Source organism: Rhinatrema bivittatum, chromosome 11 (assembly GCF_901001135.1).
Source record: "Rhinatrema bivittatum chromosome 11, aRhiBiv1.1, whole genome shotgun sequence".
Classification (NCBI taxonomy): domain Eukaryota; kingdom Metazoa; phylum Chordata; class Amphibia; order Gymnophiona; family Rhinatrematidae; genus Rhinatrema; species Rhinatrema bivittatum.
In genome coordinates, this window is record NC_042625.1 from 89,155,475 (window position 1) to 89,182,574 (window position 27,100).

Genomic DNA, 27,100 nt, shown 5'->3' on the forward strand with positions numbered 1-27,100 from the left:
ATGGGATCTAGTTAGTGTGGGTACTTGGAACCTGGATTGGCCACGGTTGGAAACAGGATACTGGGCTGGATGGACCCTCACTCTGACCAGTATGACAATTTCTTATGGTCTTAGGACCTTGTTTAGCTGATTTTTATATTCTGTTTTTTTGGTACTTCCAAGAGGGTTACATTCAGGTACTGTAGGTATTTCTTTAATCCCCAGCAGGCTTACACTCTAACAGGGTCATTGTGTGGGTGAGTTTTCTCCCAGAAGTGTTGTGGGTGATGTTTTTCACATTATCACTCACAGCACCACAGGAAATAACATCTTTTCTCATGGTGATATGGAGGCAAGTGTGCAGTGCAGCCAGCTGCTCACTATTGCCCCCTTTTTTTTCACAACTCATCATTCTGCTAGGGGGTAAGTTTGTACCTGAAGCAACAGCAGGTAAAGTGATTGCCCCAAGGGCACAAGGAGCAGCACTGGGATTTGCACTCTGGTCTCCTTGGCTCGTAGCCCGCTACTCCTCCACTAGTGCAGGGGTGGCTAATGCCTGTCCTCAAGCGCTGCAAATAGGCCTAGTTTTCAGGATACCCATAGTAAATATTCAGGAGATTGATTTGCATGCACATCTAGTTTATCTGTACTCATTGTGGGTCTCCTGAAAACCAGGCATGGTTGTGACTCTTGAGGACCAGAATTGGCCACCCCATTCTAGTGGGATCTTCTTTACCACCACCCCCTCCTCATCCTGCAGAGGAAAAAGAACAAATCTTTAGAGTAATTTTGTTGAAAGAGTCCATGACAAAAAAAAATCATCTCCTATGGTGTCAGGAACATGCACAGTTTTCAAGCTGGGTCTTTCCAGATAGGTTTAAATTCAGGAAAAATGTTTCAACTTTCAATGAGGACAATGCCTCCACCACCCCCTCTCTCCTGCAAAAAAAAAAAAAAAAAGTAATAAAAAGCAGGCCCAATGTTTTCATTAAGATTTATTAGCATTGTGGAAGACAATAGATCTTTTACACTTCCTTTTGGCAGGGTGTCCAACTTACAAAACCAAGCTTTACATAGAGAGGATTAGGGGAGGGGCCAAACTGCTTTGGTTCCAGTCATACAGGATTAGTTTGAGAATGCCATTTCTATCAGGATTGGGCTCGCTGAGGCTACAGCAGGGTTACAGAGATGTGTATTATTAAGAAGCATACATGGGGGACTTAAATCTACGTTTCCCTCCCATCCCCGGGCATGCGAGGGTAAAGAGCTTCCTTGATAAAGTAAGTTAGGAAACCGTTCCCTCCTAATCCAAACCTGCTCTTGACCAGCAGGTCTGGATTTCTATTGTCTATAAGAGTAGAAATGTTTCATTGGACCAAGAGGATTTAGAGTCAGGGCTGGAAAAATTGTTACAAATTTCTGGGCACCCTTCTGTGGGTCTCCTATTGGCCTCAGGTTTTCAGCAGCCAGCAAGAGGGACTCTAAACAGACTTTGCTGCTTAGGTCCATGGCACTTGGGGCTCTGGACACCAGAATCAAGTTTTTACGAGCATGGGAATTTTCCAGCCCTGTTTGGATGTCAGGGGCAGTGCATCACAGATAAGAGTTGGTCCTGGTTACTAGACACAATTTATAAGACTTGAAGGTTTAAAGAGCACATCGCCGAAGCAGTTTAGAGTCCCAGCTTTCTTTTGGTCATGGTTTCGAGATGCGGAAAGATTATACACAGCAGTGGAATGGCACAGAAGTGGGTAGATTGGAATGCAGAGCCAAGAATCCAGCAGGCATGGGAACAAGATATTCAGGAGTCAGCCTTGAGCTTCAGAAATTCTTTCAATGCATCCGCTTCCACGGCATCCCTAAACTGCTCGTAGTCCTGTTGAATGCAAGAGACATGATGAGCTTGTGGAATCTACAAGACTAAAAGCAGCTTCCCCTGTCAGTGAGGGGCAAGGAAGTGCTTTTAGTTTAGCACAGTACACCAGCTATTATTAATATCTCAAGACAGCACTCATATTTTTACCTACACAGTGGGCAGTTTTCAAATAACCCTTTTAAGTAGCCATTCACATGTTCCACAACACTCACATTCTATTGGTGCCGTTCTGGAGCAGGGTTAGGTTATGTGCACTTCTCTTTGGCTGGAAAAAGGCCAGACAGACAATGGAGGTGCAAATTTCTGCAACAACATTCTTTGGGCAGTTGTGTTGCAGAGTCCATGGCTATTCCCTCCCCATAAGGACTTTGCACTAATTGTTGAAGGGAAAATATGCATGTACTTTCCATTTTAAACTGCCAGCGTGACTCTCCCTCAAAAAAAAAATAAAAAAAAATGCAGGTAGTTTTGAAAAATGCAGACCTGTGCGCTTTGTCACCTTCCCTGCCTTTACCAGAACGTGCATAAAAAAATATGCAAGTTGTAGCACAACCTCATGACCAGGCACAGCCATGGCAAGGTTATGGGCCATTTTCACCCACAGGCTTTGCACCACTTTTTAAAGCATAATTACGAGCTTGTTCTTTCCCTTTCAGAACTACCCCAGGAAAAAGCAAGAGGCCTAGATTTGAAAATGTGCAGCCATGTTTTATTTCACTCCCTGTCCTAAACACGACCACAGTACTACCTGCTTTTCAACCTTGCTACAAATGCAGGCATTGATGATCCTGAAAGCCCCAGATTATTGTATTTTGGATGTAATAAAAGCATGCACCTCTTACAGGCAAGAAGGCAGGACCTTTTGTCAATACAAGAATTGCAAGGTGTCTACATTTAAAGGAAAAAAAAGAGCAGACTATCAATCAAATAAATATGGTCTTACCCCACAATACTCATCACCATTAAATATCTGAGGGGGAGTGGCTTTGGGGTTCCCAGACTTGGTCCTCATTTCATCTCGTAAGCTGTTATCCTGGGAGATATCCACAGTCTCGTACTTGATGCATTTCCCTTCCAAGATCCTGGTCAGGTCTGACTGCTGAGCTTTGATCTGAAAGAGGAAGTGGATGGAGTGCTTCTGAAAGCCGGGCCCCAGGCATGCAATGCAAAGCAAGGGCACCTGTAACCAGGTTCCAAGGCTTTCAATATCCAACTTGGAAACGATGCACAAGATCAACAGAATTTTGAGCAAATAATTAAACTGGAGCACATTATGTAAATTTACAAAACCTGGCAACACAAACTGGGAATTGTACTTAGTTTCTATGATTCCTGGATTGGCACCGGAAACCACAATCCTGAGTAAAGTACACTATTGATTAGAGAACTCTGGTATAAGGCAGCTAGTGCTTGAGAGAAGAGGGTCTCATAGCCTCTATCAGATAGGTTTTGTTTCCTGAAAAAGTACTACAGTTAAGAGAGAAGTCCAGTTATTTGCCACACCCCCCCCCATGGCAAGGATACAAACAAAAAATGGTAACTAGTTGCAGCTGAAAGACAGGGGTGGGGTACGGGGACGAGATCAGTAGCATCTGTTTCAGTCCCTGCCCTCCCCCATAAAGGGAAGTAAAAGAAGCACGATGCCAGGTTAATGTTTTGAAGATTCTAGGCAGCACTGCTGCTTTAAATGCAGTCAAGAAAGCCATCACAGATTGCTTGCTGTATCCACTAACTAAAGGAATTGTTAACACAGATACTCAGTTCTGAGCTGTTAGGATTCTTCCATGAGAACAAAAGGTGCAAACAGCAGTTGGGCAGGGAATAAAACCACATACTTGGGAGTGGTAAAGTTGAGCAAGAACAGCTATTTAGCAATTCAGATTGAGTATAATTTTTTTTTCTCTCTTTTTACAACCTGGCAGCCAAGGAACCTTCAGCTTCAAGCATCAGCCAATAGGCGCTTCTGGGCTAGGCTGTGTCTGCACTGGAAGCAGAGGTGTTCCCCTAATAACTCTTGAGTTCCATGTTCAAATCACACTACATTTTCAGTCAGGAGTATCCTGATGGATATTTTTTGTTGCTAGAGAGAGATAAGCATGTTCCATAAAGTAGGCCCCATTAGAGATGCACAGAACACTGATTTATAAATACTGGAAGCCCTACATAGCACCGCTCCAATCCACCCTGCTCATTATGTCAGCATATTTGTTTTCCTCTTTCCAGTCTACACATAAAAAAAAATAAATCTGTATTTTAAATATATTTAATAATTGTACAGCCAACAGCACTGGTTTACTCATCCTATGTATCTGCATGTGCTCCTGTGGCTATTATGCGTGCGCTAGGTTAGATTAGATTCCATACTTCAGTCCCAGGGTATGATCTTTGGCAAGTTCAGTTGATCTTCCCGTATATTTATTTATGAAACTCTAGCTAAGTAACAGAACTAGTCTGTTTATAATCTCTGCTTTGCAAGTTTTCAGGATAAGGAGTGGTCACAAATGGGATTATAGGATGCCATGTAAATGAAAGGTGACATATCAAAAACAAAATATTTCCTGTCAGCAGCCTGTTTCAGAAACGTTTACTTCAAACACAGACTCGATTTTGATTCGGCAAAGAAATAACACAGAGCTCAGTACACAAAGGAAACGGTAGCTGAGGCACTTCGGAGTAGAAGGCGTAGGGGGTTGGGGTAGGTGGGCTGTTCCCGGGGGCTTCCCAACTATCAGCGGCTTGACCTGGACTTAAGTGGGCAACAGATTAACCCTATCCTGCCTTTACCCCATCACATGCATGGATTTGCAGTTCCGGTTACCTTTGGGGGCTCAATGGGAAAAATCAGAACTACAAATCCAAGCACACAATGGAACAAACGCAGAACCAGAACCGCCTGAACAGAGGTGAGGTGGCAACCCCAATTCGCAGAGCCCTGTGCACGGTCTGGCAAACTGCCAGGAGCGTGCTCTTCCCCTTCGGCGCTACGGACACTCACATCCCGGGAGCAGGTCACGGACGTGACGTACACCTTGATATTCATCCTGCCGCTACACTTCGCACTCCACCAGGCCGCGGCCACCGCCTCTTACGCCGTCTCCCTTCTGGCACGTGACCACGAGCAGCCAATGCTTGGAGAGGGTTCCCAACCTCGCTTTTTTACCGCGAGATTGGGCTGTTTTTTTCTAGTCATTCGCAGGTTTTTTTTCCGATTCGCGGGTTGCTTTTAATTGGGCTATTTTTTCTGCCAGTCTCGTTTTTTAGGGCTTGTTGGGCGGGACTTATGCTCTGACGTTACATTGATTGGCTGTTACTGCGATGAAGCCTGTCCATAGCCGGCGCACCCTATCCCTATATTGCAGCAGTAAGCCAATCAGAGCACATTTTGTGGGCAGACCCAGCACCGTCCCTCCAGCAGGGCCTGCACAGTCAGCAGCGCAGGTGGGCAGACCTGGAAAGGGAAGGTCAGCAGCAGGCAGTGCAGCGCAGCAAGCAACAGCGAAGGAATCTTCAGACTGTGCAGCTACAGCCAGATATCAGGAGGGGAGGCATTAAAATGTTGGGAGAGGGGAATGAGAATGTGGGGGGGCCAGGGATGTGCACAGAGGAGGGAGGGAGGGAGAGGAGGTGGTGTTTTTTAATTTGTTCTACTGCATTTGATTTCATCTATTTTTTTTCTCATTTCTTCTCCCTGCAGCAGATTACCTTTATAAAAAAAATCCTTATTTTGACAAAAAGAAAGCTTGTCCATAGATGCTAACTACAGGTGAAAAAATGTGACATGGAAACTTGTAATGCTATTTTTTTTTTTTTTAATTTGTTCTATACCACTTTTGCTTCCTTTCATTTCTTCTCCCTGCAGAAGATCACCTCTGCCAGAAAGCCTGTCCATACCTACTGTTCCCATCCTTGGCTGCTACATTACTTAATGGTTTTGATCTACTATGGCTAAAGTAAAGAACTAGTTTAAGTACAGTAAAAAGCACTGCAAAGCATGGGAAGAGGAAAGTGTACTAAAAGCATGGATTCAGCCTGTTTTCAGCATTGAGAGTAAGGCTACGTGCAAATTTTTTAAGTGACATTCGTACACATCTTGCAGACCTTCTGTACCATGCTAAAACAGAGAAACATGCAAAATGTTAAACTCCTTTGTCATCTATGCGACTCACAGATGTTGGTGTTTCAATGTCACGTGTTTTGGGCTTTTTTTTTTTTTTTTTTTTGGAAAAAAGTGCTTGTTCTTTCATGAAAACCTGGTACTGCCTGCAGAGACGGGAAGACGAGAAGCTGTCAACCTCCACTTGGGGCAGGGCTTTCCCCCACGGGACCTAGACTAGGCCCATTTTCGACACGAGGAGACGACCTCATAGCTGCCATAGCATTCCATGGTTTTAGCCCCAAATCATGGGGTGGGCACACGTCTTATGCTGGACAAAAAAAAAAAAGTAATATTTAAATGGGTAATGTTAAGCAGTAGGAGTAATGCTAGTGTAGCCTGTAGGGGCTAAGGCTAATTAGCTTGCAATGAAAAGATAACCACAGAGTCTTTGGTTTCTGCCAGCACGCACCTAGGCACAAGCCAACTATTGATGAAAAGACCCTGTCGCAAAGCCGTCCCACTCTTAAGATCATTTTTATCAGTCACAAAGATGTTATAAGAAAAGGAATAGACTTTACTTAAGCATTAATGTTCCAGAATCTAGGGGCACAGATTAGTTTTGAAAGGTCGATAACTAAGAAAACTAAATGACAGAGTGGTCACAGACTGCACGAATTACAATACTCAAGAAATCAGACACTCTGTGAATGGTGATCAGTGAAAAACCACAATTTATTTTGAGATGGATACAAACATAGTAAAATAGGACGCTGAAAGTTAGTGACATTGTCAAAGTTGAGACAGCAGCCACAAAGAATATTCCTCATTCAAATATATATACAGTATTCAAAATGAAAACTATTTTTTTTTTATCAAAAGCTTCACTATAAACAGATCAGTTAAACAAACAATTTATATAAATATAGTTACAAAGTTTACAAGAATAGTGCTGTTCTATTTTTTCCTTACAAATATAAATTATAAAACATTTTAGGCATACAAACTACCACACCCTGAGATGATTTACAGGTGAATATGGTTGGAGGAAGCAACAGATAAGGGAAGACTATCGGCCACAATGACCTGGACAAGCAGTGTAGCATAAGAGACTTCCAGTAAATGCTATTTAATGCTTCAGCTGTTTTCCCTGCACCTGCTTTACTGCAACAAAAAAAAAACAAAAACCAACCAACTTAATGACTTTCACAACCTAGGCAAACCGTGAAAATTAGTAAACATCCCCAAAACACCAATTTGAATTACCCACTCACATTCTAGTAGAATGTGAGTTCATTTTTTTTTAATTTGGTAATTTTTTTAAAATTAACACAACACTATATTGTGCAACTTTTCAAAAATATACTTAGCAAGTAAAAATAACAATTGTACCAGTTAAAGTTATTTTGTATTGCAAGAAACTGCTGCCTAGCAATGACAATCTGATCTTCTACAACATCTTTCATTCAGTAAAAAACACAATCCTACCATAATCTGGCAGTTTGGTCCATATGTTGAGGGAGGCATGGCTAGATTTTACCATTGCAGCTTTATTATTTTACATATTATCTTATGTTTACAACACAACAGAGGGAATACAGTTTCTCAAAAGTTGTCCTTTACAACACCCCCTCTCCCACATGACAGGTTTGGGGGGCTACACTTCTATATAAATTGAAGCAAAGTGAATATTTTATTATTGTTAATACCTGACCACACGGTGTGCAAATTGCTTTATTCTGTCCATAGAAAGCCATCATCGTAGGAAGAGTATTGCAACACCACACTGCACTGGTATCGCATTGGTGCATGCAGTCTATAATGGCACTTGTAACAGGATCCAGCATGGGCTATGTAATCTGCCCCTTGCTGGAGTATAACTGCTCTCAAGCATGTAGGAGGAAATGTTAAAGGCACAGTTCGGGCTGATAAAATGGGAATTTGAATAGTGCTGACATGTAGCTACAGTATCAGTGAGGCAAGGAGACATTTGTACTGAACCAATAATTTCCTCTTTTAGGCCTGCTGCACCAGTCCATCTGCTGGAAGGGGACCATAACCTAATTGATCTGGACTAGTATAGCAGGATGAGAAAGGAATGAATGAAAGATATACACTAATGAGGAGGGCTGGATTTAGCTCTACTCTGTCCCATTGAGCCTCCGTTGCTTCAATTTGCCTGTCTGTACTGCTGCCCCCCACTTGTAAACACATCAGCCATTATGTGGCAGGCTGAAATTTCTAGCTTTATAATTACAAGTTAAGAAATCAGTGTAAAAGAAATGTAAGGTATAATAAACCTAGTAGTACAATCAATAATGGAAACAAGGATTACCGATTTAGGATTTTCAAGTTTTATCACTTTGCCAGGCCCCTGGCTTTCATCCCCCTTCACACCAAGGGCTGAGCCAGAACAGGGATCTCCAACCTCCAACTCTACCCAAGGATGGCCCACGCGGAAAGTTAACACCGCAGGGAGCAGAAATCTTAAAATTTTTTTTTTTTTTTTTTTACAAACTCCAGTAGCAGGTTTGCACCTCTACCATCTGCTGGAGACAGAGACATACTGAGGCACTGCAGGTGGCACTCTTGGTTAAGTAGCAGTGCCCAAAGTTTTGGTCTCTGCCGCCATCGGCTGATAGGGATAAATAAACCCACCTGTCTGGACTCTCTCTGGGGTACGAACACGAATTACCTTTTAAGGATTTTCAGATCATTTTATCACTTTGCCAGTGTACCTTTAAACTTTAAAAATGAGTAACTTTAATATAAGAAATTACTACTTGGCCTAAGTAGTCCTGAATTCTACAAGAACAGTTTCCTACTCTACTTGATGCATCAAAGAATTTCAGTTAGGAAGATAATGGTGAAAGCTTTAAAAAACAAACCAAAAAAAACAACCACACACAAGACCCTAACCTCATTTTTCCCCAGAAGCCCAAAAGTGGAATTAATTCTTATGAAAAGGATAATTCTGAAGCTCATGACCTTATCTGAGCAAAAAGCACTGACCTGCTTTAGATTAAGACAAATTAGTACAAAAAAGAGATACATTCAGAAGGGAAAAGTTGGGAAGTTTTTTAACACATTAAGGCACTATGTGCAGTGATACAGCAGCAGCTTCTTATCACAAGGGGGAAGAGATGACAATCCCACATGTTTATTACCTATCAACTGAGTGGCAGTTGAATCTTGTACCATTTCTAGCACAGCAGAAAGACAAAATGGCTTTTAATACAAGCACCCCTATTCATTTTGGGTACAAATGGAGGAATCTGATGACTAAGATATGCCCATGGGACAACACTATCAATGAAAATGTTCCAAAATCCTCCCAATCTTAAAAATAACCATAAGATGACACAGGAGGGCACAACTCTGGGAAATGCTGCATTTCTTGTACAGGATGCTATTGTAATAATCCTCTTAAAATGCATTGTCCTGTTTCATCTTATTGTCCAAGGTTCATCCCAGGCCAGTATTAGTTTAATGCTTGTATGGCTGAGAAAGGCACAGGCACAGAAGAGCAGTACGATGGCACACTATAAGTGATACAAATTCATCAGCAGCTGAATAAAGCAGTACTCTGGCTGTATCCATAATGTTTCTGTAGAAAGAATTTTCATTCGTAAGCAGTAAGGCCAAGTTTTCAAGGATTCTGGCAACCCGATAAGGTTGCTCCAATCTCTTCCTGATGTGAAAATGCCAGTTTCATGATTGTCTTTTCACAATAACAAAGTAATATGGATATCTTTGTTAGTCTAGTAAAAGGTAGGTAACTAGCAACTTATGTTTACACAGGCTTAACCAAAGAGAAAATTAGTATCATACAAGAGCAATTTCAAGCCACAGACATATGGATCTGTTCAAAGTACCTCTTTATGCCATCAGCACTGAGTTAACTAAAGTTAATCTCACATATTCTAAGTGAACCAAAACAACAATCCTTAAGTTGAATAAATGACAGGGTACAGTACCAGGGAAAAGCTGAAATTCTCAATAGATGTATAAATGGACGACAGTCATAATGTTCCAATGCGCCGGCACTGCTGTACAACTGAAACTAGAACGCTTGAAATATTAACACAAGACAAAACAAAACATAGGAAGAAACGCCATTCATCCTCCTAGTGTCCAGCTGCAATGGTGATGCACCTCTGTCACTGCGTGATGCAGTTGTCACCCATGTCCTGGGCATAGCGGTCCGATATTGCTGTCCGTAAATCCTCAATATCTTTGTGCAATTGTTTTACCTCTGCCAATTTCTTTGCAATACTCTCTGGGTCCTGTAGATCCTTCTGCTCATCAATGAAAGACTGTGCAGCTGAAAGTGTTAATGCAGACTTTAGGCATGGTGCATAACTGTGTAATGATAGAAGTGAAGAAGCATTCCCTAATGAGCTGTATAGTGAAATTACGTACCTGTAACAGGTGTTCTCTGTGGACCACAGAACAGCCAGCCATATAAGATGGGTGATGTCACTCAACGGCACAGAGTTGAGTCATTTTTCTCTCAGAGCCCAGAAAGTTTGACTTTGCTTTCTGAGCGTATGCGGGCCTTTCCACACTCTAGTCTCCTCAGTCTTTTTCCAAGCTAGGTAATCTTTCCAGAGAGAGAGAGGGATTCTGTGGCTGTTTGTTATACTGTCCACAGAGAAAGCAAAATTGCTTACCTTGTAATAGGTGTTATCCCAGGACAGCAGGATGTAGTCCTCACATATGGGTGACATCGATGGAGCCCCCTCACGAAAAAACTTCTGTCAAAGTTTCTAGAAATTTTTGGCTGGCACACTGAGCATGCCATGATCCCTGCATCCACAGGGGTCTCCCTCCAGTCTTTTTTCCGCGCTGCTTTTAGCCTCACGTTGAAGGAGCTCTGTGAGTTTTTCCTATTTTTCCCTCACAGAATATTTCATTAGAAATTAATATTTTCTGTCACAAAAATTTCCCATCGGATCTCCCGTCGACATCCCGTTTGGTGACTGCTCTTTGAAGTCTTTTTTTTTTTTCATCGATTCCAAATAAGCCTGATACTTTCAATGCATATCCAGCATAGCTCTCTGCTTTAACGGCAGGGGAGAAAGTCTGATGCTTCACTTTTAATGCATGTCCAGCATAACTCTCTGCTTCAACGGCAGGGGGAATGAAGAAAAGAGGATCTATATACAGACAACAACCAAAAAGGACTGAATTACATAGTCTGGGAAAACAAATAAGCATGGGTGTAGCTTGCTTATTGCGGCAGTTACTACCCCTAACTAATTAAGCTAAATATTTCACATGGATGCAGTTCCAACACTGCTCTCTGCATTAATGGTGGGGGTGGAAGGGAAATAGAACCAAAAGGTTACTAAGAGCCAAGAGTAACAGATAAGTATGAGAAAAAATGTGCATAGCTTGCTGGGCAGACTGGATGGGCCATTTGGTCGTCTTCTGCCGTCATTTCTATGTAGTGTCGACCAAGTGGCAGCCTTGCAGATATCCTGGATTGTTGCTGAATTGTGATGAGTCTTCAATGCAGCCATTGCCTTGACCTGTTGTGCTTTTATAGCAATGAGAGATACAGTGTATCAACCAACTGGAGAAATGTTTGCTGTTTGAATGCTGCGTCATAAGACATGAAAAGCTGGGCTGAGGTCTGTCCAAGTAGAACAAAATGGCCCTTCTGCGGTCTAGGATATGCAAGATCTGTTGTGACTTCCGAAAGAATGATTTAGGTGGTATTCTGGTACCACTTTGGGTGAGTTCTGAGGAGTACTCTGTTTAGGTTACTAATGCCTGTAGTCCACTTACTCTTTTGGCTGATGTAAATGCTAATAGGAAAAGGTTTTCCATATGAGAAACTTCATCTCTGAAGCATCCAAAGGCTTGTAACATGGTTTCATAAGCTGTGTCAACATCCTGTTTAAGTCCCATTGAGGAGCTGGTTCCTTTAGTGCAAGTTTAAGGTTGTAGAGAACTTTTATGAACCAAGCTATTAATGATTGTTGAGAAATTGGTATACCACTACTCAAATGTACTCTAATGGAATTTGTCTTAAGTCCAGAGTCCATGAGATGAAGCAGATATGCCTATAGAATTACCAATTATGCTGCCTTCAATATACATGCTGTCAATGCTAAAGACTAGAGACTGGGATATGAAACTGTTCCTTCGTAATGAGTTATCAGGTTCGGAATTGGTAATTCTATAGGCATATCTGCCACAAGCTGGATTAAACAGAGGCCAGTTGGAGGGCGATTAGGATCATCTTTCCCCATCTCAATTTTAGGCTGATTTTCACTATTAGATTCACTAGAAAAGCATATACCATTTCTTTGCTCCATGGAATCAGAAAGGCATCTTTCGCTATTGCATGCTGCGATGGTCTCTTTGAACAATACCATGGCAATCTGATTGAATGGTGATGCAAAAGACGGCCTATTCCTGGTGTGCCCCAAATTGTGAAAAGGCCATGCAGTATGCGATTGTTGAAAGACCATTCATGTGACTATAGTTGTCAGCTTAATGTGTAGCCTATATTTGATTGTAGATCTCAGCAATCTCCTTTTGGTTGCCCAGTTCCATATAGCTATGGACACTTTACAGAGTTAGCAGGAACCTATTCCATCCTGTTTATATAAAAACATGGCTACTTGATTGTCTGTATCTGTAGTGTTTTGGTCCTCAGCCAAGGTTCAAATGTTCTTTGAGCATTGAAACTTGCTCTTGCTTCCAGCAGACTGATGTGAAGCCTGGATTCTTCTTGGGACCATTCTCCTTGTGCACAGATATTAATGAAATGTGCTCCCCCCATCCTTGAAGTGATGCATCTGTTGTCAGCATTGCCTGTTCTGTTGGTGAATGAAAATGTTGACCACATAGCAGGTTTCTCTTGATCGTCCACCATGTGAGTGATTCTTTCACTTCTTTGGTCAGATGGATTTTATAACTTTATGGTTGAACGAGTTGATTCCACTTGCTTTTTTAGATGCCATTGCATTTCTCTCATCTTTAGTCGTGCTACTGGTGTTACATATACTGGCAATGCCATGTGTCCCAGGAATCTCATTTTTTGGCCGTTATCCAATTCATTTTCACTTGCTGTGCTAAACCAATTAACTGTTTTGCTCCTTCATTGTAAGGTATGCTTTTCACTTTGATCATATTCAACTTTGCATCTATGAACTCCAGTTACTGCTCTGGACTGCAAGTTGACTTTTTGTTCTTATAAGTAGTGTTATATTTTGATTGACTCTTTGTAAAATAGACTAGATAGTTATCTAAGTATGGAAATACCAGGACGTGAGCTGCTACTACTGCTAGACATTTGGTGAATACTCAGGGTGCTGCTGCAAGACCAAAAAAGGCAACACACTGCATTGGTAGTGTTGATCTTGCAGGGTGAACAGCAGGTCTTTTCGGTGAGCTCTGTTGATTGGGATGTGCATGTAGGCATCTTTGAAGTCCAAAGGTATTAGCCGGTGCCCTTTTTGTAGGAGCAGCAATATTATACCTATTTAATTCCTCTTGAACTTTTCTTAGATAGACATTTGATCTAGTATTGGACAAAGATCTCCTGTTTATTTAGGATCAGGAAGAATCTGAATAAAATCTGGTTGCATTTGAGTGGGGGGACTGGCTGAATTACTTTAATTGCAGAAATGCTTGCAATTCCTCTTGCAGCATGGGTAGCTGATCCTGTGGATGTTGATAGTGGCAAGTCTTTGAAGTTTAGAAAGTATCCTCCGTTTATTATTTTCAAAACCCATGTGTCTGGTAATATTGGATTCTAGCACTTCTTCCCCCTATTTCCAGGTCTGGAAATGGGTTTTATTGATATGCTAGATCAAAAAGGACCAAGTGGATCTCAGGGGAGGCCAATTACTTTAAGAACATAAGGCTTGCCATACTGGGTCAGACCAAAGTCCATCAAGTCCAGTAGCCAATCTAGGTCCCAAGTACCTGGCAGGATCCCAAAACTCGATAGATTCCAAGCTGCTTACCCTAGGAATAAGCAGTGCATTGCTTTGCTCTGTTGAGTTCTGAAAAGAGTTTGTTGTATTATTGGGCACCGTCTGTGGGTTGAGTATGGATTATACCTTCTTTGTGAATAGAAGTATAACCTTTTATAAGGCTCCTGTTGCACTGGCATTGTATTGAGAGGAAGTGAAAAAGTGAAGAAGGGTTTTGTTTTTTGTTTTAATTACTTCAACTACTTCCTTTACTTTATCTCCAAACAAGTTGTTGCCGGCACAAGGTGCATCTGCCAGTTTTTCAGGGATATGATCTTAGGCCCGCTGTGCTTAGTCATGCTAGTCTTCTCACTGTGATGGCTGCTGCAGAAACGTTTGCAGCATTATTGAACAAGTTATATAGAGATCGTATCATATACTTTGCACAATCCTTAGTATCTGCCATGATTTCACTGAAGGCTTGTTGGACATTCTGGCAGGTTTTTTTTTGTTTTTTTTAATTCTGTTAATTTCTCAAGATTTTTATAAAAAAGTTACTATATCATCTAATTCTGGCTTGCAGGTGCCACCTTGATATATCCTTTTCCCATTCATATCTAGAGTTCTGGGATTTCTTACTGAAGGCAAATTTGAATAATGTCTTTTTTCTCTTTTTATTGCAGACAGTTCCATGCTGTGCTTTTTCAGCACCAGCATTTCATGGCTCCACTGTTTCTGTGTTGGCGCAGATGCTTCTTGGCGCCAGTGATTCAGCACTGCACTTTTTAGGCACAGGCATGTTCTATGTTGTTGACTCAACTTCTCCAGCCTGGAGTTGGTTTAATTGGATTCCTGATTAAACTTGTTTAGACGAGTCTAGACCAGGTGTGGCCAAGTCCAGTTCTTGAGAGCCACAAACAGTCCAAGTTTTCGGAATATCCACAATGAATATGCATGTGAAAAATTTGCATGCACTGCCTCAATTGTATGCAAATCTCTTACATGCATATTCATTGTGGATATTCCAAAAACATGGTCTGTTTGTGGCTCTCGAGGACCGGAACTGGCCATCCCTGGCCTAGATGCTCATATTTGAGGAGTTCACAGTAAACCAGTGCCTCGGGGACATACTGCTTCAGGGGCCCATAAGTTAGCCAAATCATGATCTGGTCCTTTTTACGCAGCGAGAATGTAAATCCAGTATGGATACTTTATGCCCGCACTGTTTACATCTTTTGAACAAGCTTTCACCCTTTTTATCTGAAGACATCTGACTTTTTGTGGTGATGCTGAAAGAACGAACTAATTTCCCTGTTTGCTGAGTGGATGAAAATAGACTGAGGAGACTCGAGTCTGGGGATGCTAAAGCAGGAATGCACACGCAAGCTCAGAAAGTGAAGTCAAGCTTTCTGGGCTTTCAGAGAAAAACAACCTGACTCTGTGCCACTGGATAACGTCACCCATCCTGTGTGGAGGTTTGTTATGCTTGTCCACAGAGAAACAGTGTGACTGTACAACAGGTCATCAGTGAACACTGCACATTGCTTTACAATAGTACAATTATAGGGAAAGGAGCAACAGAACATTGTATGGCATGTTGTGATATTGAATTTAAAAGAACAGTGGATCTTCAGGCTCAATAGCATTCACCCATCTGGTTTAAACCTAGCTATTGATTGGTATTCGAGCATAAAACTAGCTTCGCTATGTTGTTTTGATTCAATAATGATTGACAGCAGTTTGGGCGGACTTAAAAGGGACCAGTTTTTCACCGGTTCTGGCAGACGCACCCGGAAATGGATTGATACTGGTATAGGCAGACATTGTGATATTACATTGCCCCCATGACGAAGGATTTCCGAAACACGGACCGTGTCGGGCACCAGAATTAATACACGGAGGCTATCTTCGCTTTCGTCTACAGAGAAATTCTCGCTAAAGACTCTCACATTCTGCCAGCTAAGTACATTTGTTATTTAGCCTTTTCATTCAATATTCCTGCAAAGAAAATTAAGTACTAAATAATAAGAATTTTACAAAAAAATATATATCTTTGAAGAGTTCACAAAGGATTGTTTTGTTCAATTGGTTGCATGATGATCACTTTAACAAAAACACAATGACCTATGATTATACCTTACGGCAGAGTTAAAATATTGTGTTTACATATAGCACATTTTACGATGATGCCATATATGAAGGTCATCACAAACCAGTAAATAGACTACAACGGACTTTAAAAAAAATTTTTAACGATCAGGGGAGATAGTTATTCTTTTGACTTGATGTTGTAATGTTAGTTCTTCTTGGGATGGTTCAAGGAATCACCTAAATGGCAGCAAGCAGACAGAAGCCTTGCCGTAATGTTATCTTGGAGGCATGTGTAACAATGCCAGCAAGTTTCCCAATATTTCAGATTCTCTCTAACTTATTCTATTACTACCGACCCAAGAAGAACTGAGGTTTCCCATCCAATTCTCTAAAGAGCTCACAATGTCTCATCCTAGAAGAACTGCCCAAGCATAGGATACTCACAGTGTATGCCCAGAAGCAGGGAGAGGTTGGGATCTTTGCCCTGAGCCCGCTGTGTTACAACGCTGCAGACAGACTGTAGATCTTGAAGGCAGCGAGCCAGCTCTTGGTGAAGCTGCACTATGAGCTGGTCAGATTCTCCTGACAGGGGTCTGTTGTGATCCACCTGTCGAAGCTGCTCCTGTAAGGTCAGGTGTTTCTCCATCAGATCCTGGTTCTGTAGTGAAAGCTGACAGCAGAACCACAGAATGAGATAAAGGCAACGTCAGCTCATCAGCGTGTGAACGAGTCGTACTCAACAATAGGGAGATACACAGGAATATCACCCTGCTAAGTCAGGTATCATGCTGTACAACAGGGCTTGCTGGTGACCCCAAAGCCAGGCGGGTTTTCTTGCTGTCAACAATGAATATGCATACATTGGATATGCAGCATATCCAGATTTATCTCATGCATTGTCCTATGGGATTTCCTGAAAAACTGACTGCCCATGGAGCTCCCAAGACAGGTTTGGGAAGCCCTTCAGACGAGTCTCATTAGCTTGGATCCAGCAAGATAGTAAAATTGGTTCTTACCTGATAATTTTCATTCCTGAAATACCACAGATCAGTTCAGATTAGGGTTGGCAAGTGGCTCCAGATTTTCAGGACAGGTTGATCCAGTCCTGGTTTTACCCCATTGCATCCTGGAACTTATTCTGATTTCTCTATTGCATTCCCTAAGAAAAGGGAGACTAAGTACCTGCATACAAGGAGTAAAGCCAGGACTGATCAACTTGTCCTGAAAATCTGGAGCCATTTGGTACCCCTAATGCAGATAAGTGGGTTTTGCATCTCTACTAGCAGATAGAAGCAGAAAATCAGTAAATCCCATGTGAAGTATCACTTCAGGCAGTGCCAAGAATGGTAGGAGTCCTCCATGATTTGTTGTGCCAAGAGGAATCCCTACATTTATTTTCCTATCGGTACCATAGAGAAGGATCATGTTTACTATGCAGCAGCCCCCACTGTCATGCAGTGTCCTCGTATTCTAACCTCTTTCACTGCGGCTCGCAGCTGCTGGAGTGCTGCATCTTTTGTCCTCACTTCCTCTTTCAGAGCCTGTGCTGTGCCTTCTTCCTGCACCACCTGCTCCTCCAGATCCTGAGACACAAGAATAGAGGGGTTAGTTCTGTGTCCGACACAGCCAGGCCAGTCTCTCTCACACCAAGATCTCTCCTCCTCACCTTAACATGTAAGGAAAGATGCTCCATCTTCTTTTGCTGACTCTCTATAACCTGAAAAGAGTAGTAGAGCACAGGGGATGAGAATGTGTTAAGACAAAGAAAGTAAGGGAACATGGTCTAATATAAAATACTTAGGACTAGCTTAACAACAATGATTAAAGACTATTACCCACAAGTGTCCTGCCCTATAATAACTGAGCTACCCAGTCACTGTCCATCAACCAAAATGACCTAACAATGTTACCCACCAATGCACTATATGGTAAGCTATACTGTCCTGCCCTCAACTCCTAAAAGGCTGCTCCGCCTGCAGTTCCAGCAGCAATAACATCCATCCGCTGCACATCCCTAGCAAATAAGTATTTGTTTCTTCTGTTTCGGCAGTATGCACGTATCTCGCCGACTTTATAGTACACATGGAAAAACTGATATTATGCACATAACCCATTATTACAAATTCACGCATACCATCCATTTTTTCACTGGTATGATTTGCATTTGATGCAAGAATGTCTGTATATAAAAGTTAAAAATAAACAAATAAATAATACTTGCGAGCAAAAAAAAAAAAGGGCCTCGTGCATAAGGAGGACAAACTGAGGAAAACCCCTCCGGAGCCCCCGCCAGGAAACTCACTGGAGGATGCCCACTACCCCCCCCCCCCCCCCGAAAGGTTCTTCCCGACTGGAGCTAAAACAGGGGGGGGGGGGGAATAGTCCTCCCATGAGATTAGGCTTTGGCCACCCAGGCCATCCTCGAGGAAGGGGCCTTTCGGTCCGAAAGTTGCCAGACCTCCTGAGCGCTCTCGGGGCACAAAAAAAATCCACATCTAGGGCCTGGTCGCGATTGCCACACACGCAGCAGGCCGCCGATTCTGAGCACGGCCCCATTTATGGAAATGCTCTGCCTCTTAGAGCAAGCAGGGAAAAGCCCGCGATTGCTGAACTACCGCACGCAGCTGCGACGCGGGAAAGCCAGGTAGGGAAAACGGCCGAAAAACGGAACCCTCGCACCAAGGGCCGCAGGAACAAGGCCTGTCACTGACAAAACATGCCGCTGCGGATAAATAAAAAAAGCAAAGCTTACCCCGTCCCTTTTCCAGCAGCCCAGAGCCCCGGGAGCTGAGGGGAACCGAGCTGACAGCCTCCCCACACGGCCTCTGAGGGTCTGATCCCATCAGACAGACTCCTTACCTCAGAGGAGACTCCATCCGGCTAGGCTCACAAAAGGTAACACTTTTACTTTTTTTTTTTTTTTTTTAATTACAACTTTACGGAGGCCAAAACCGGGGATGTCCTAGCAGGGATCAAGGGAGCAGCTGCAGCAGTGTCCGTGGTGAATAATCAGGAGCTCCTGGCCTTCACGCACAGACCCGGACGGGGATATCCAATCCCCCGGACGCCCGGCTTCCACTGAGGGATGGCCCACGAAGGTGCCTAACACCTCAGGAAGCAATCGCAATTAAAGGAAAGAAAAAAATTCTAAGTACTAAAAACTAAAACAAGAAAACTGCAGGTGTGTAGCTCTGCCATCTGTTGGAGTCAGAAATACTGAGGGACTGCAGGTGGCACTCTCGTATATATCGCAGTGCCCAAAGCTTTGTTCTCAGACTCCATCTGCTGGTAGGGATACACAACCCACTTCTCTGGACTGATCCTGGTACGTACTGGGAACTGGAATTTATACCTTTTTAAGGCAATCCCGTTCTTTCTGCAGTGCCTGGTTTTGTTGCAGGTCCTCTGCCTCCTGAGAGGGTAGCTCTATTCCGCCTCGGTTCTTCAGGCACTGCTCTGTCTTCTCCTGCAAACTGAGAGAGACATGGGTTCCTGCATTAAGACATTTTCTACAAGTCTGATTTATTAAAATGCTATATCAAAGAACACCAGCATACCTGTAGCAAGCAATATGAGAGAATACAGCAGATTACATGAAAACTGTGTCCTCTTTACGTAAACAGTACCAATCACCTATATTTTTTGTTTAAAAATGTCTCTATGAAGTTACTATTTGTTAACAGTTATGTTAACAAGACCCACAAATCATTTTGCGTGGAATGAGAAGATCTAATTGGTTTCTCTTGGCTATGAAGTCATTCATGTGAGTGATGTCAATTATGTCATCTCGCCCTGCATGAGTCAATCAAGTTTCAGTTCTGTTTCAAACATAGGGAAACTGAACAGGAATTAAGGGATTTCTAAAATGTTTAACATTTTTAAATGACACGGGGTACTTCTGAAATATGAACAGTACACACCCGCTTTAGGTTTTCCATTTGAATGCACTCTCTTTCAATTATAAACACATTGGACGTGAGAGAGGTTCCGAGTGTTCTGAATGATAAATATTTCAGCATGGAGCAAAGAACTGCAACACCATCTGTGTAGGAGGAAGACAGTATGATGCTCCTACAATTGTTTGCACCAGCTGTACTAAGGTTTCTCTCATTTTGTGGATTTAACAGAGATGCTCTAGTACTTCACATTTTTTCTGCTTTCAAGTGCCTGAAAGGTAGAATATAAGTCAAATAAATAAATATTGGGTTTTAGTGCGGTTAACTCCATGCAGGTTGTGTTTTGGAGTTCATATGAGGTCCTCTCACAGAGGATAACCTGAAATAGCTTTAATATGCTTCAAATTTACCTGTGTACCGTGGAAAGCAGCTCTAGTTCTCTCCGTTTCTCTATTTCCAGCTGTGTGTCTCGTTCTCTACAGGCAGCACGAGCTTCTGAAAGTTTCTTTTCAAGCTCAACTACTTTGTCTTGCAGGCTGCTGCTCTTCAAATTCAATTCTTTCAACTGTTTCACACAACAGGGGAGACTGCTCAGCATCAAGTAAGCAAAACATCCACTTCTCTACTGCAGAAAGGAAAATTAGTTTCTTACCTGATAATTTTCGTTCCTGTAGTACCAAGGATCAGTCCAGGACACCTGTCTTACTCTGTCTCCATCTACTGGTGCGGAGTCACAACCCAGGTGTCCTGGACTGATCCTGGTACGTACAGGGAAAGGAAAATTAGTTTCTTACCTGATAATTTTCGTTCCTGTAGTACCAAGGATCAGTCCAGGACACCTGGGTTGTGACTCCGCACCAGTAGATGGAGACAGAGTAAGACAGGTGTCCTGGACTGATCCTGGTACGTACAGGGAACATACTGTTTAGCCTCATTGAGGACAAATATATCCAACCCACTCAAGTTAACCCCAGCAAGGTTATGTTTCCCCCATAGCTAAGATGTGTTACATCAGTATAGTTTTGTTACGCTCAATAAAAAATTTACCCATAAGAGAAAACGTCTAAAATCTGTAGTCTCTGCTGGCAAGTGAAGGCCTCATCTGATTTTTCTGCCCTTACTCCATTGGCAGTCCCATGGTATCTCAGCATCAGTGTGTGCCTGCAGCAAGTTTACCTATAGGGTTCTCAAATCTGGCTTTCACTTTGGAAAGTTTGCTGTAATGCTAAGCAAGGAGAAATTGTGTCTTACCTGTTAATTTCCTTTCCTTCTGCTACACCAGTCCAGAACCTATGGGTTTAGTCCTCATCCAGCAATGGAGGCAGAGATATATATTTTATTTGTTTTTATTAGTTTATTATGAAACTTTGTATTTACTTCTCTTCATTTAATTTTGGAAATGCAAATATTTTTTAAATGAATATTTGTTAACTAATGTAAACCGATAAGAACATAAGAAATTGCCATGTTGGGAACCTGGCAATTACCAAAACACTAAGAAGATATATATATATATATATATATATATATATTCCATCTTAGTTAGACAGACAGAGCTTCCAGCATAAAGATACCCCCAAATCAGACTGAAGAGGCTGTGCACCAAGGAGCTGTTGAACCCACCGGAGGCCCGCACACAGCATGAGACTACTGCAGCAAGTAGCCCGAACCCCCAAGGCTAAAATTTCATGGATGCGCTTAAGATGCGACTCCAACTTACGGTCCTGCGGATCCTTGAGGTATCGTGGTGTGCTTAGTGAACGCGGAGACATAAGAATCAACCGCGGGGTATCTTAACAGATCCAAGCCTTCCTCAGGAAGGGGATACAGCATCTCCATGGCGCGCCCCACTCGAGAGCCCCCTCAGGAGCCTCCCACTCCCGTAAAACATTTCGCTTGACGCTTCATCAGGGCCCAGACAGTGAAAAGATGAGTGTAAAAATCCGCCCTGATGAAGTGTCAAGCGAAACGTTAACGTTGGTGGTGTCTGCGTTGCACTGACTTGTTTAAAAAGAAAGAATCATAACAAGTCACAAGATAAGTGCTTTTTCTACAAAAGTTGGGCAAATGTTTTATAAAGGTAGAAATTTCATATGCCTTTATTATACAGCATATTGATGGGCTCACGTTGTCTTCATGTTATCGTAACATTTCATTAACGGAAAATAAGTTATTCAGCTTGCTGTAGCAAAATGGACAATGATAACTTCCAACATCAAGACTTTATGTCTGTTGTAGCCAAAATCGATGAAGAGTGATATCTAATCCGCGACAGCGGCTTAATCACCCTGTTGAAGTTTGATATGAAAAAACAAACAGTTACTGTAAAAAATCAATGAAGAGAGATAGTCAATCCATGATAGTGGCTCAATTACTCTGCTGAAGTAAGAAAACAAAAATAATTGTATTTTAACAAAAAAAGAAATAAAGAGACATTACAGGCCGGTGATTGATTTTACTGGCTAGGAAATTAGAGGACATTCAAGCCTCTTTTTTGCCAGATCTGAGATCTGTGTCTCTTGTTCAAAAAAATGTTTAAATAAGTCAAAATTATAAAAAGGGTTAAAATTAACATTTTTAAGAAAATTTGGGAAATTTATACCGTTGTCAAATAAAGGTTACTTTTAACAGGGAACCTATATAAGATAACTGAAGACAGTCCTTACAGTTAGTTTTTGTGCAGATTTTGAATTGGACACTAGCTGTTCCCTTGGTTCATTTAATTTCTGATATATGCTGGTAATGTCATTAAAAAAAATAAATAAAAAAAAATAGAACTCTGCCTCCATGCTGCTGGATGAGGACTAAAGCCATAGGTTTGGAACTGGTGGAGCAAAAGGTTGAGGAAATAGGTGAATCGGTTATAACAGTGGAAACTTCAGAGTATGTCTGTACAAGAGCGGAACCTCTAACCAGTCCAGTTTTCAGAATATCTATCCACAATCAACATGCATAAGATAAATCTGCAGGTAATGGAAACATTCACTGTGGATAACCTGAAAACCTGACTTGCTGAGGACTCCCCAGAAGAGGTCTGGCAACCACTGCTGTACAGTACTAGCTGACTGCGTTTCTGTGATAAGGCTTCATTTTTCTAAGGACAACAAGAATTCATAGCTTGGGTTAAAATGATTGTCAGGAGGATAAAAACACTCTGCCACCATTTCTTCTGATTTATCCTACCTCAGTGCTTATGTGGCTACCTGTGGTTACCTGTTGGCTCTGTTTCTGATGGTCTTCACGGGTTGGCAAGTCGGCAAGGTAACGCTCCAAGGTTTCAATTCGCTGTTGACTCTCTCTGTTTTGCTCAGACTCCTTTTGACACTTCTTTTTCAAAGTGTTAATGTGCTTGTCTCTTCCTTTCACCTAAATTAATAAACAGCTAGTTACTAGTGAGACCTTTACTGGTAGCTTGACTATAAGTCCAGTATCCTTGAAAGCATCACCAGTGCTTGGGAGTAGTGACAGAGTCCGAGGCCTGTATACTTTAAAGTGTTCTGGCGACGAATGGTTTGGGAATAAGGGGGAAATTGTAAAACAGTTAGTGTACATAATATAATTGGTTTGGTTTGCATAAGAACAAAGGTATACCGAGCATTTCTTTCTACTGTATGGATGATCCAATACAAAGTGTTCTCACTACCTGGCAGCACCCACTGGAAGTGTCCCAAGATCTACCTGTCACTCTTTGGGTATTAAATCATGAGCAGCTGTCTTTTTCAACATTACCATAATTACAGCAAGCGTTAACTGGTATTTGAAACAAAATTAGCTCATTCTCCCTCTCCCTTACTGTACAAAACAAGGGCGCTCAAACATGTTCTCTTTCTGTGTCCTTTCCACAGAGAAAATGATGGTCCTGCTTGGGGATTGTACCACTGCCTACAGCTGTGTAAAGCATATCCCCTGACGTGCTGCCCTCTGTTCATACCCTCTCTTCCTGTTTCTTCATTTCTTCGGTGTGCTTCTGTGTTGTCTCTTTAAGAATCTTTTGCAGCTCTTTTACATCCACCTCCGATGCAGCCAGCTTCTTTTCCAAGTCAGACTTTTCTTTGCTGAAGGATTCGGCCTTCTCTGCAAACTGCGCCCGCAGGAAGGAGTTCTCCCGCTGCATTTCCTGCACGTTAGAAACACTGTTACCCTGTAGCAGGAAGGATTTTTTAACCCTAGAAATCATCTGACACTACTTATACTCCTAAAGCACAATCCATGACTGCACAGAAGATAGGATCCTGCTTCCTTATCATTAGTCACATCAATGTATTTGTGAGGCAGAGTTCACGCTTTAACCTTGATCTCTGCCTCACAAATCAAGAGCATATTCAGATCCTTACTTCACACACATTACCAAACTTGAGAAAATAAAATGGTTGGGTTTTTTTTTTTTAAGCCAGACCCAAGCAAAAGTTCAGGCAGCGGTAACTGTTCCTCCTTACCTGCAATCTCATCATGCAGACATCCCCGTAGGGAACTGTGCGGCTGAGCAGAGCACTGTGCACTTGCAGCTCACTCTCACGCACTTTCTGCTCCAGCTGAGAAATGTGCTGCCTCTGCCTGCAAAGAAAGCAGAATTACCACCAAAGAGACAGTCTATGTACCCATAGGTTCAGGACTAGTGGAGTAGAAGGTAGAGGAATGTGCATTTATAAAAGAACGGATACAAAATATACAACACACACACAATACCATAACCAACGAAAAATAAAAATTATTGCAGGTCCTGAAGGAGGTATATCAACCAATTATCAATAAAAAGGGGTGAATGCCGACGGAGAAATTACTTGTCTAGTTCTATGGTATAGATCTCATATTCTAATATAAGTTTCTAAGCCTCATTTATCTCATGAGAAGAGAAAAGCTTTGATAAAATCAAGACCTTTCAAAGTCCAATGAATTATGAAAAAAATTCTCAGGATACATAAAGAAAAAAAGGATTGAGGACAGAATGGCTATAGTTTTCACTTTTGAGGGGTTTGGTCCTCCTACCTCTCCACCAGCATGTCCTTCTCCTTCAGAAGGGTCTCACTGGCCTTCAGGACACTGTCCCAACGGGAGGACTCAATGGAATGCAGAGGGGGCGCATAGACAGCAGGCTGATGACAGGCTGTGCCACTGAGTAACTGAAAGGCAAACATTGCAGCAAAGGCTTTAGTGTCTATCAGGTCACTGAAGAGCAGGACACAGTCAAGTGCCTGCTGTCTTCCGAGAGTTAGTGTGGCTGGATCAATACTGCCATCAAAGATAGCACCTGGCTTATGCTGTTATACTGGAATTCTGCTCTTAGAGCTGGATCGCAAGTGTATTAAAGCAACTGCAAACTACTAAAAGTTTTAAGATAATTTTGAAGCTCCATACAGCAGGTTTTTTTACTTCAAAAATGGATTTTTTTGATTTTCTTCCACAATTCAAAGGAGGGAAAACAAAAAAACCCAAAACTACTATCCCTAACAGGCCGATACAGTAAAGTGCGTCCGCGGTTACCCTACTTCTAACCCGCTTTCTACTCACAATTTGGCCGCGTTAGTCCAACCCGCGATTCACTATCCCTTTTAACCCATCCTTACCGCTTCTTTAAATCAACGGGAAACCCTTTCCGCCCGCGGCATGTATATGAGATGTAAACGATCGGATTAGCTATTCCCTCCCATACAGTAACGTGCGCCCCGATTATCTCGCGTTTAACCTGCTAATTTACTGCCTACCCTTACCCCTGCGTTAGTGTGGAGCGTCAGGCAAGCCCTGACAGAGAGAGACAGCAATAGGCAGGCTCCGGTCAAAATCGACCGGACATGTTATTAAAGCAAATGTGAATAAAGTGCAACAAAAGTAAACTTACTGCATGTGAATGACAAACAGTCCTCTCTCCCCCCTCCCGAGGCGCGCGCCGCGGCTCCCCTGCCTTCTGGGGGGCAGCCGGCGGCGAAAGCCGCTTCCAGCAGCCCCCGCCGGCGAAGGTGGATGAACGCACGCCTGTATGTGCAATTTGGGTGCTCAAGGCAGCGAAAGTGCATGACTGAATGCCGTGACGTCACGCACGGCCTTCACTGCCTTGAGCGCCCAAATTGCACGTACAGGCGTGCGTTCATCCACCTTCGCCGGCGGGGGCTGCTGGAAGCTGCTTTCGCCGCCGGCTGCCCCGGGGAGGCAGGGGAGCCACGGTGCGCGCCTCGGGAGGGGGAGGGAGAGAGGACTGTTTGTCATTCACATGCAGTAAGTTTACTTTTGTGGCACTTTATTCTGCACTGATGTCAGAGGTCACGGCGTGCGCCCATTCACCATCGCCGGTGAGGGCTGCTGGAAGCCGCCTCGCTCTCGCCGCCGGCTGCCCCCGGGAGGATGGGAGAGATGACTTGGGCTGCCCCGGAGACCGGCACCCATGGACGCGGCCAGGGCAGGTGAGCGGGGGCTGGGGGATGGGGATTAGTCGCGATCTGAAGAGTGGCTTTCCCGGTGCGTTGGATTTTAGGTTCTCTTTTGCTTAAAGTTGGGATCCACTTCCTGGTACCTGTCATTTCAAATGACAGGTACCAGCGCACCCAGGATACTGTATAGGCCCCCGCTCACCTTTCCTGGCCGCGTCCATGGGTGCCGGTCTCAGGGGCAGCCCCAGTCCTCTCTCCCATCCTCCCGGGGGCAGCCGGCGTCGAGAGCGCCTATACAGTAAAATGGATTGTGCTTCATGGACGTGGCTTGCATTTGCATGCCATTTAAATACAGTATCGAGCGGTATGTGATCCAGACTGTGCGTGCGGCAAACGAGGGTGCACCCGACACTAACACACCTCTTTCTACCGCACCTTACTGTATCGGCTGTTAAGCTAGATATTTCACTTAGATGCAGTTCCAACACTGCTCTCTACATTAATGGAGGGGGGAAGGGAAACAGAACCAAAACATTACTAAGGGCTTAGAGTAACAGATAAGTATGAGAAAAAAAAAAAAGTGCGAAAGCTTGCTGGGCAGACTGGAGGGCCGTTGGTCTTCTTCTGCTGTCATTTCTATGTTTCTATATGTATGCTAGAGTCCTTTCAGTATGATTCTCTTTCTCATTTACTGCAGACACAGAACACCAAGCTCTGGGCATGTTGTTATTTCCAATACCTATCCAACTCTGACACCAGCTGCAAAACAAATTCTTACCTCGTTTCATAAGAACATAAGAAATTGCCATACTGGGTCAGACCAAGGGTCCATCAAGCCCAGCATCCTGTTTCCAACAGTGGCCAAATCA

General features: G+C 42.9%; 2 protein-coding genes and 1 long non-coding RNA gene across 8 annotated transcripts in view; 1 reads left to right on the forward strand and 2 right to left on the reverse strand.

Annotated features, from left to right (window-relative positions):
* Nucleotides 1–957: 957 nt before the first annotated feature.
* On the reverse strand, nucleotides 958–5,008 carry SH3BGRL3 (SH3 domain binding glutamate rich protein like 3). Its single transcript, XM_029619276.1, has 3 exons — nucleotides 4,851–5,008; nucleotides 2,799–2,966; nucleotides 958–1,855 (listed from the first exon to the last, which is right to left on the reverse strand). Exons 1-3 carry the CDS (start codon nucleotides 4,893–4,895, stop codon nucleotides 1,781–1,783), a joined length of 288 nt encoding a protein of 95 aa, XP_029475136.1. The 5' UTR covers nucleotides 4,896–5,008; the 3' UTR covers nucleotides 958–1,780.
* A 242-nt stretch (nucleotides 5,009–5,250) lies between these two features.
* Nucleotides 5,251–6,008, forward strand: LOC115100638. Its single transcript, XR_003859151.1, has 3 exons — nucleotides 5,251–5,293; nucleotides 5,550–5,618; nucleotides 5,715–6,008. It is a non-coding gene; the product is annotated as an uncharacterized LOC115100638 (long non-coding RNA).
* Nucleotides 6,009–6,664: 656 nt separating this feature from the next.
* Nucleotides 6,665–27,100, reverse strand: part of CEP85 (centrosomal protein 85) — a 32,110-nt gene continuing 11,674 nt past the window's right edge. For all 6 annotated transcript variants that reach the window (XM_029619272.1, XM_029619275.1, XM_029619273.1 and 3 more), the window contains exons 5-14: nucleotides 24,856–24,989; nucleotides 24,306–24,423; nucleotides 23,801–23,986; nucleotides 23,083–23,235; nucleotides 20,280–20,434; nucleotides 19,326–19,446; nucleotides 17,640–17,690; nucleotides 17,449–17,556; nucleotides 16,418–16,643; nucleotides 6,665–10,272 (exon numbers count right to left, since the gene is read on the reverse strand). In XM_029619272.1, the coding sequence (XP_029475132.1) occupies nucleotides 10,109–10,272; nucleotides 16,418–16,643; nucleotides 17,449–17,556; nucleotides 17,640–17,690; nucleotides 19,326–19,446; nucleotides 20,280–20,434; nucleotides 23,083–23,235; nucleotides 23,801–23,986; nucleotides 24,306–24,423; nucleotides 24,856–24,989 (1,416 nt within the window). In that variant the 3' untranslated portion in view covers nucleotides 6,665–10,108. The remainder of the gene's footprint in view (nucleotides 10,273–16,417; nucleotides 16,644–17,448; nucleotides 17,557–17,639; nucleotides 17,691–19,325; nucleotides 19,447–20,279; nucleotides 20,435–23,082; nucleotides 23,236–23,800; nucleotides 23,987–24,305; nucleotides 24,424–24,855; nucleotides 24,990–27,100) is intronic.